Below are 9259 nucleotides of genomic sequence, written 5' to 3'. Positions count from 1 at the left end.
CTTCCGGGTCTGGCTTTCAAAAATAAAAGTCGCGTCCACGAATGTTTGTTAAAATGTTTCAAACGTGAAAATTATGCAGGAGGTCTGAGTATGTAGGGTGCAAAAGTGCTTTACAAAAATACCTCCTGGAAATCCTGAAGCATCAATATCCCAAAGATGGGCCGCACTTTATTCAGATTTAAATATGGTAAAGTTAATTGTTTCTTTTTTAAATTGTATTCACACAGCATAATAAACATGTTATGAATATACAGACCATTTCTGGGAATTAAAGCTCTGGCAAACAAATGTCATGCAATGTAGGCCTACATCAATACAAGGGTATAGTTGTTTCCTTTTTAGGGTAGCCTATATGTGCAATGCCTATTGTTTGATTTTGTATGATTGGAAAATAGATCATCGAAGAGAAGTTTTCAAACATGTTAAATCCAGACAAGGACTAGTCAAATGAACACATCGTTCAAAAAAAAATATTGCTATTATTCAATTGTAAAATGGATACTGTTTTATTATGGTAGCTAGAGAAGAGCAATAAGCAGAAGACCTACGCATCTAAAAGATGTGATTTAAACCATGAATGCAGTTCACTAAAACCAATAAACAACAGCGTACGTTAAATACGCTGTTGTTTATTGGTGTTAGTTTAGTTTAACATTTAGTTAAATGTTGCCATCAAAAGCATAAAAGTATTTTACAGATGTACAAATTGTGCTGCATGTTGGTGCTTTTTATAAAGAGAGTCAACAATAAAACCAGAATGTCAGCAGCACTATGGTCAGATCAAAAGCTTGACTGCTCCAAGTGAAAGACATTTTTGTCCTCCATAAAGTCTTGTAGTTGTATGATGGCCAAAGAGTCTTCTCCAGACAGACTGTACAGTAAAGACAGGACAACCATCACCTCTGTGTAATGGAACCTGAACAGTAATCGCTAAATACCATCAACTACATGTTACACAGAGGTGGATCTGTAATGATTTTGGAATGAAATGGGAGCCACAAAGAGCAACACCGTTCAACAACGTGCATCACTTAAGGCTAGGAACTTGTTTATATTAAATGTTAAATTGAATTAGATAAAAATAAATGTAATCAAATATATATGTCCCGTTTAATGCGTGTTAGAGAGGGTCCATTGCATAAAGAAAAACATGTCTGTTAATTAGCAAAGGAGAGGTATTAATTGCATATCCCACAATATGCTGGATTAATGTTGAGAACTTGATGAAGTAAAACTACTACTATTAAATATAACGTTAAATGTTCTCCTATATTTTACACATATATATTCTACGTTGTTTATAAAAGTTATGTTCCAAACACAAAAAATGAAAATGGCTGTCTAATCTTTAAAGCCTAACAATTCTCAACTACATTTCTGTGCCTTGTTTTTTTTGATAATTCGGGTGCGCTCGATTACAGTTACAGGGCATTCCGACAAATGAAGCTTCCAGTGTGTTCTTTAATCTGCCCACCCACACGAAATTGAAGAGCCATGATACAAGCGCACCCAGAGCGGAGAGGGCGTTTCCATTTCCCCACCTCGGGCAAAGTGATTGGCCAATGCGGGTGGCAGTCATTTTGTAAAGCAAAACATACCCGCCCAGTGTCCCCGGGATGAGGAGAGGACGAGAGTTTGAGCAGAAGAGAACAGGGAAATGAAGTTGTCAGACAGGCTAGCCCAGCAACTCTCGCTCCATAACTAGGCAGCTAGCAAGTTAGGTGACAGGCGGTCACGAGTGGAGATTTATATGAAATACAACAGCTATGAAGGTCGTCCGTTTGAACAACTTGTAGCTACAATTGGTACGTATTAGAGAGCTACACCCAGAGATCTCAGATAACGTTCAAAGTAGCGTTACAGTGGACAAAAGTGAGGACAACTTGCTAGCCTGCTAGCTAACCTTTAGCCGCCGAGCCTCCTTCAGCTTCAACACCACAGTTCACTCGGTGAGTCTTGACAGCCTTAGCTGAATATTTCAGCAGTGTGTGATGTGTGTTTCACGGTGCTCACTGTCCACGTACTGACGCCAGTCCGCTAGTTTTCTTGCTACAGCTAACTAGGTCACAAGCTAGCTCAATTTTGCTGCTGAACACTGCTGTAACGTTGACATTGTTACCGTCTTATTCCACATTTTATCCTCGTTTCGGTTTAAAAAAGTTGGCATTTTATTCTGGCATGGTGAATGCTAACTCGTGAAAACTAATACCGAAGGTTAAACATGTCGTAGAAGTGTAACTTTAGCGCTAATCTACCCGCATTTTCTTTGAAAACTACTGTAAGGTTAGCAATGTTAGCTAGCTGTGTGTGTCATGTTCTTTAACACTGTAACTCTGTAGTTTTACTTATGAGTGTCGAATTTCAGTAAGGCAGTATAACTAATAAACTGTATCGTTGCTTGCTTCAGGTAAGAGTTTTTCAGCCATTTCCTGATGCAAGGAGGTACAGGAAGTTGAATTGCTCTTATAGCATGTCAAAGTAATTGGAAACACTTTTATTTCCTCAGAGATTTGGGCTTGTAACACCAGCTTTCAGTCATGCCGTTTCCGTTTGGGAAGTCTCAGAAGAGTCCAGCTGATATAGTGAGGAGTTTGAAGGAGAATGTGGCATACATGGAAAAGATGGATGCTGGGGACAGCAAAAAGTGTGAAAAGGTTGGTCTCACATTTGAACTGTGTCTATTATTCTTAACACCTTCTGCTAGTCTTAGTCATTAACTGTTTGTTCATATTAAAGGTTGCAGAGGAGGTGTCAAAAAACCTGGCTTCACTGAAGGAGGTACTGAGTGGAACAGGTGACAAGGAGCCTCAAACTGAAGCGGTGGCTCAGCTTGCTCAAGAGCTGTACAACACCAACCTCCTCATCGCCCTCATTGCAAACCTGCAGAGGATTGATTTTGAGGTGGGGAAAATGTACCTCTTTCTGCCGTGATTTTATGTGTGTTAAAAGTATTGATCCCTCTGTTCCAACACCAAATGGTCAGCAGCGCTCCCACTGCCTGATTTGAACATCGATGCCCAAAGCAAAAAACCATGCTGCATATCATCAGTTAGCCGTTCATCTCTCGAAGTGCTTTTTTTTTGTTTTTACAGGGGAAGAAGGATGTGGTTCATTTGTTCAGCAATATTGTGAGACGTCAGATTGGAACCCGTACACCCACGGTAGAATACATCTCTACCCAACAACAGATCCTCTTCATGCTTCTGAAAGGGTAAGTTCATCTTTTCAGGCCGCAGGAACTCACTTTTTGAAACGTTTGAATGTGAGTGGCACTGTTACATAACCAACATGAACTACTCTTAAACTGTAACCAAATCATTTTTAGGTACTTTTTAAAAATGCTTTTTTTGAAAGATCACATTTCTTCAACATACACTGTGATTTCTTTTTTTTTAAAACATAACCCAGTATGTGTTTCGACAACTCCCAGAGGAACGAGCTCTAACTTGTTGCCTTCACCTGTGGGTAATGCATGTTGATGAAGAGAGTGATAGTAGTGCTGGTTTTACAGCGCTAAAGAAACTGAGTCATCCTGTCTGGAGAGCAGCATGTGTTACGGCTGCATTGCATTATGGTCCATTGAGTCTGCTGTTTTCCGAGACAGATTAGAGTAGGTTTACACATACAAGGAATTTGCTTTGATGTATTACAGCGCATACATAAACACCACGATTGAAGTTGTAAAAAAAGAGCTAAAATATGTGCAGTTGGTATGAATTGAATCTGCAAGAGCTGTGCAGGATTTTGAACTTGGTTTTAAATGTCACGTCTCGAAAGAGGAACAAACTGTTTGAGCGTTCGGAGATAGACATCTAAACCTGATGTTTAACACCAATGTGCAAGATGATTCTTCTGCTAGACACTCTTTTTTTAATATATTTTGCATGTGACCTGTCTACATTCAAAGGCTTTCAAAAAACATCACCATAGGAAATAAGGCCAGCATTTTGTAATGCCTCATTAAAGTGTTAAGAGTGACATTTCCAGTGTTTGTTTCACACTGTATTGAATGCTGATGTAAATGACTTGCCTTTGGCCTGTGCAGATATGAGAGTGCAGAAGTGGCTCTGAACTGTGGGATGATGCTGAGAGAGTGCCTGCGCCACGAGCCTCTGGCACGGACGGTGCTCTTCTCTGAAGACTTCTACTGCTTCTTCCGTTACGTAGAGCTCTCGACCTTTGACATTGCCTCAGACGCTTTTGCCTCATTTAAGGTGCGCTGCTGTATTTTCTTTCAGTTTGACATATTCCTCATACCAACAGTTCTTATCTTACATCTCGCTCTTATCTATTCCCTCTCAGGATCTCCTCACAAGGCACAAGATTATGTGTGCGGATTTCCTGGAGAACAATTATGACAGGGTGAGATTTCTGCAGTGGATTGTGACCTTTAAAGGAGAGAATGCTCATGACGTGCCTAATATACCTTTATTTATCTTCAGGTGTTTACAGAATACGAGAAACTGCTGCACTCTGAGAACTACGTCACCAAACGACAGTCTTTGAAGGTAGAACATCCACTTCTGTCAAATGAAAAGCACTGTTTTACTGACATGCTCTCAGTTGATTGTGCATTGAACAAGTGTTGTGTCTAGATATGCATATGGCACGTGGGAACCTTCAACACTCAATGACTGCCATCTTGGCTACATAACAAAAGTTGCGCAACCAGCCACTGTTGTGGTTGCATTGGTATAGACAGCAGCACTCTACAAATACAAGTTTTACCTGTTTCTTTTTCAGTATTTAATAAACGTACCACCATGCTGGTTTTGAAAAGAAACCCCAGCTGATTTGATTGGGTTAATTGCGTAATCTGTAATGTTTTGCTACCTTGAACAACAATGTTGATAGCTAACAGCAGCGATCATCACTTGCGTTGAGGGCACAGCAGCCGTGTGCGATTTGATTTGAAATACTACATGGTCGAAACTCACACACTGCGCAGATGTTCACAGTGTATGACATGCAGTATGCTAAAGGAAGTATCCGCAAAGGTCTTACAATACATTCCATACTGTTTTTCAGCTCCTTGGGGAACTTCTTCTGGATAGGCACAACTTCACTGTGATGACAAAGTACATCAGTCGGGCGGAGAACCTGAAGCTGATGATGAACCTGCTCAGAGACAACAGCCGAAACATCCAGTTTGAGGCGTTCCACGTGTTCAAGGTAAGCACTAAAAACATGTCATTGTAGTTTTGAAACTAAAGCTACTTTAGAGCGTAGAGCAATACTTATAACACTTATTTTATTATTATTTAAAACACTACAGGAAAAGGAAGACTCCAAAAAGTATAATAACGTCCATTTAAATACTAATACATCACTGTTTATATTGTTATACATACATGTTTACATACTTAGTAATATAAATAATTGTATTCTATTTATCTTCTTTTTGCCGATATTTACTTCAACTTATTATCTTGATGTTAGTTCCCTAGTAGTCAAGAGGTAAAAGAGAAGTAACAACCTGAGAAATATATAATATCAATATTTTCTATTTTCATTCATTTTATACTGAAATGAAGCAAATGTAATATCCCCTGGTATAAATACAGTAATCTGATTATTTTGAAGAGCCATTCTGCTGACATTACTTCTTTGAACATTGAAAGTGGTTTTACATTAAAAAAATGTTCTCTCCCTTTTTTTTTTTAAGGTATTTGTTGCGAACCCCAACAAGACCCAGCCCGTGCTGGACATCCTGCTGAAGAACCAGACCAAACTGGTGGAGTTCCTGTGCCACTTCCAGACCGACCGGTCAGAGGACGAGCAGTTCTGCGACGAGAAGAACTATCTGATTAAGCAGATCCGGGACCTGAAGAGGCCCGCGGCACCGGAGGAAGCTTAAGGTGCCCGGAAACAAGCGCTCCGTCAGGTGGTTGAGGTTTAAGGTGGTGCTGGCTGGAGCTGCAGAGAGAGAGAGAGAGAGAGTCTAAATAGACATGCTTCATTAAAATCTTATTAACTACAAAATATAGGAAAAAAAGTACTTCCTTCACTTTCTTTTTTTTTTTTTTGTTTGGATGTGAAGGTGATTTCCATCCAGCAACCTGAGTGGGCCAATAACTGTTATTTAAACCATAGTGCTTCTCTTCTTCTTCTTTAGTGATAATGAAAAGTCCGTTCTTGTAATGTTGGACCTTAAACTGTTACCCTTTCCACCGAGCACCGATGCTGGCAGAGAGCGTAGAATGACAGAAACGTCGCCCCATTCGCAGCCAACGTGTGATCTTTAAAGTCTTTCTCAGAAAACATGTAACATATATTTTAGAGATCGAGAAGTAAATATATTATTTTTCTAATGTATCTTCATGGTAAACGGCTTAAAACACACCGTCTCTGAACACTTAGTCCTGCATAGGTTTGGTTTATTGCCTTATTGTAAGCTGTTGTGTTGTACAGGGACTTTATAGATTTAGATTGGCAGAGTGACATACTGGCCGGGTCAGCACATAGCCATTTCTTGGTGATTCATATGTAGTTAATAGGCCTTTTGGTTGCGTGTGTAAGGTCAGAAATGTTCCTGCTGTGCTTGCCGATGCATTAGCTAGCGCAGGAAGAGGAAATCAAAACCATAGAGGAATCAATTAATAATGCTGCAATTCTTTTTCTCTTTTTTTCCCGGCTGCGCTCAGCGAGGCTTACATGACTGAAATAGAAACATCAGATAATGCTGCAGGGTAGCAGCCAGGATCCACCCATTGATCTCAGTGAGAGCCTCTCGTACACAAGCACAGATAGAAAGCCTTCATTTCAAAACGACTCATTTGAAACTACCTGACAGTTCTCATTTCAACACTGCATAACATAAGATATAATGCCGTTTACAAGGAGGTGTTGCCCATGACGATGCATCATAAGTATGTTGCACTGTGAATCTATTATATTCATACGAAAGCATGATCATTTTTCATCGTGAAGAAATTCCTTTTTTTCCCTTTGACGCATATTGAACATCTGTTACACAGGATTTGAGGATATTAAGTAATGGACATTTCATTTGACTGGAATCATTTGCCTCGATTACATGTAAAGTCATCCGTACATTAGTTACCTCGTAACCAAAGAATACAAAAAGAAAAGGGGGTGGCAGAGGAAAACACGAAACAACTTCATGTTCTTCTCTTTATTGCTAAACCGATTATTATAATACTTTTTAAATAATAGTTAAGTGTTGCAGTGACTTATAATGACGTGTTGTTGTCAGCCAGACCCAGAACTCAGCATCTCAAAGGGCTCCCTCGAGAAACGTTTTCCACTTTGAGACAAGTCATTGAAAATTGCTACGTTTTTTTTTCTTCCAGGTTTTAGGACTCACTCCTGCACCTCCTATAGAACACACTGTAACATGCCCATGATGCATCAGAAGGCTCTTCGTCCTATCAGATGTCAATACATTGCCAGAATAACCACAAGCACTTTTTTTAAAACAAGTTTGTTTTGGATGAAGAGCACTGAATGTCTTGAGTTCCTCACTGATTAGTTTATATTTCTTTAAAAAGCGTTAAATGATTGCCTTACTTCCCCCGTTGTCACTAAAATGACACATTGGGGATTTCAAGAAAAATGTTGTCTGTGCGCACAGTCTCCTAGTATATACCTCATGGGATTTGAGTTTGCAAATGCTGTGTTCTCTTTCCTTTCCTTCCTTTGACAAGATATTTGATTTGACAGTTTCAAATACACAACAGTGGTTTGTATGCATGCCTAAACTTGATGTATATGTTCAAAGTTGAACGAGAACTGCGACCTGGTTTTCACAATGGAAAGCTAGATTTTTAAACTTAAATATTTCATTGGGTGGCGCCACACAAACGTTAATTCATAATGAATTGCAGTGTGGTGCCTTGTAATGAACGTTGCCTTATTTAAAGACATTTAATGGATCGTAATGTAAAATAAATTCCAGACCTTTTTAAAAACCAAAGTCAAAATGTACATTACAAGTTCCAAAATGCATTCATTTCTCCACATCTGTAGCTTTATCACCATTCGCTCGATGTAATCTTATGAGTGTGGATATATATTTTAATAAACTACACTCTGCTGTGGTGGATTAACTTTTTTTAATCACTATTTGGTACACTGCACCAGATAGTCACAAGGTCAGCATTAACGGATCCATATGAAATGTGGGAACTCTGCTGTGAACGTGGTACATTATGCACAAATAGACGTCCTGCTCACAGGGCACTGTCATGCCACCAGTTTATGAAAGAAAGTTTGTCTGACCCTTACGGTGATCAACTTTTCAACTTATTACTAATGTGAGACACAATTTCTCAAAAATGATACTAATGAATCAGACCTAACCTGCAAACACAAGTCATTATTTATATCTTAATGAGCACAAACACACTTACAGCTTGCTGACAAAGTGTTGCGTTATAATATCCCAGATGATCTGACTTTCTTTGTGGGGAAAAACTCAACTTTGAGAACAATATTTTTTAATTTGCTCATACAAACTTTCTGAAAGTGTCATGACGTTGCGCTTTGGAGAGGACGTGCTGTACACAGTCGTCCCATCGGGGGGCGCTGTTGGCAACATTTGGTATTACTAAAACAAAGCATCTCATGTTTCTAACCCTACCTCTAATATGAGTATATAAATCACTGGCAATAGTATGTAGATGTCAACACAAATTCCTTATGATCAATACTATATATTTCATGATTTAGGGGTTTTCTGTTTTAAATATTTGTTGTGCTTTACTTTTTTCTTTTTCTTTTTACTCTTGTTGCCTTCTCTTTTCCCCTCCTTCTCTTTCCTTTATTCACCATGGGAGCCAATTATGTGTACATAACTTTATAAAAGATAAAAAGTGTGAAAGCATTCATGAAAATAAAACTTTATGGCAATTTATACGCGTGTGTTGCTTTAAGGGTTGCTTTAAGGGTTGAGTGGACTTGGATAACTGCAAGCAGCTAAGTGGCTGCACACTGTGTGTGTGTGTGTGTGTGTGTGTGTGTGTGTGTGTGTGAGACATTTATGGCTTCTTTAATCTTTGGTTATTATTTTTTTCAATGTATAGGACAAACATTTTGGAAAGGAAGAGAGTTTTTCTCCCCTATGTTTAGTTTTACTCATATAATTAGTCTTAAATTAATTATGTAGACCAGGGGTGTCAAATACGCAGTGGGCCAAAATAAGAAATGGGTACTAGTCGAGGGTCGGACTGGTTCAATGTTTATAGCAAAACTTATTGAAATGAACTTATTGCACATATTAAACCTGGAACTAACAATC

The 9259-nt window shown here is 38.9% G+C and overlaps 1 protein-coding gene across 3 annotated transcripts; it reads left to right on the top strand.

Moving 5' to 3' along the window:
• Window positions 1-1611: 1611 nt before the first annotated feature.
• Window positions 1612-8875, top strand: cab39l1 (calcium binding protein 39, like 1). Of its 3 annotated transcripts, XM_034223259.1 has the most exons (10): window positions 1612-1949; window positions 2507-2654; window positions 2737-2901; window positions 3093-3211; window positions 4046-4214; window positions 4303-4362; window positions 4443-4508; window positions 5029-5172; window positions 5666-5858; window positions 7314-8875. In XM_034223259.1, the coding sequence occupies exons 2-9, from the start codon at window positions 2538-2540 to the stop codon at window positions 5855-5857; spliced, it is 1032 nt and encodes a 343-aa protein (XP_034079150.1). In that variant the 5' UTR covers window positions 1612-1949; window positions 2507-2537; the 3' UTR covers window position 5858; window positions 7314-8875. The 3 variants fall into 3 exon arrangements, with proteins under 3 accessions (XP_034079150.1, XP_034079149.1, XP_034079151.1); XM_034223258.1 differs by having other exon boundaries at window positions 5666-8875; XM_034223260.1 differs by lacking the exon at window positions 7314-8875 and having other exon boundaries at window positions 1616-1805; window positions 5666-5857.
• The last annotated feature ends 384 nt before the right edge of the window (window positions 8876-9259 follow it).

Source organism: Gymnodraco acuticeps, unplaced genomic scaffold (assembly GCF_902827175.1).
Source record: "Gymnodraco acuticeps unplaced genomic scaffold, fGymAcu1.1, whole genome shotgun sequence".
Lineage (NCBI taxonomy): Eukaryota > Metazoa > Chordata > Actinopteri > Perciformes > Bathydraconidae > Gymnodraco > Gymnodraco acuticeps.
Note: the sequence above shows the minus strand (reverse complement) of the source record. Positions and strands in the feature narration are given on the sequence as shown.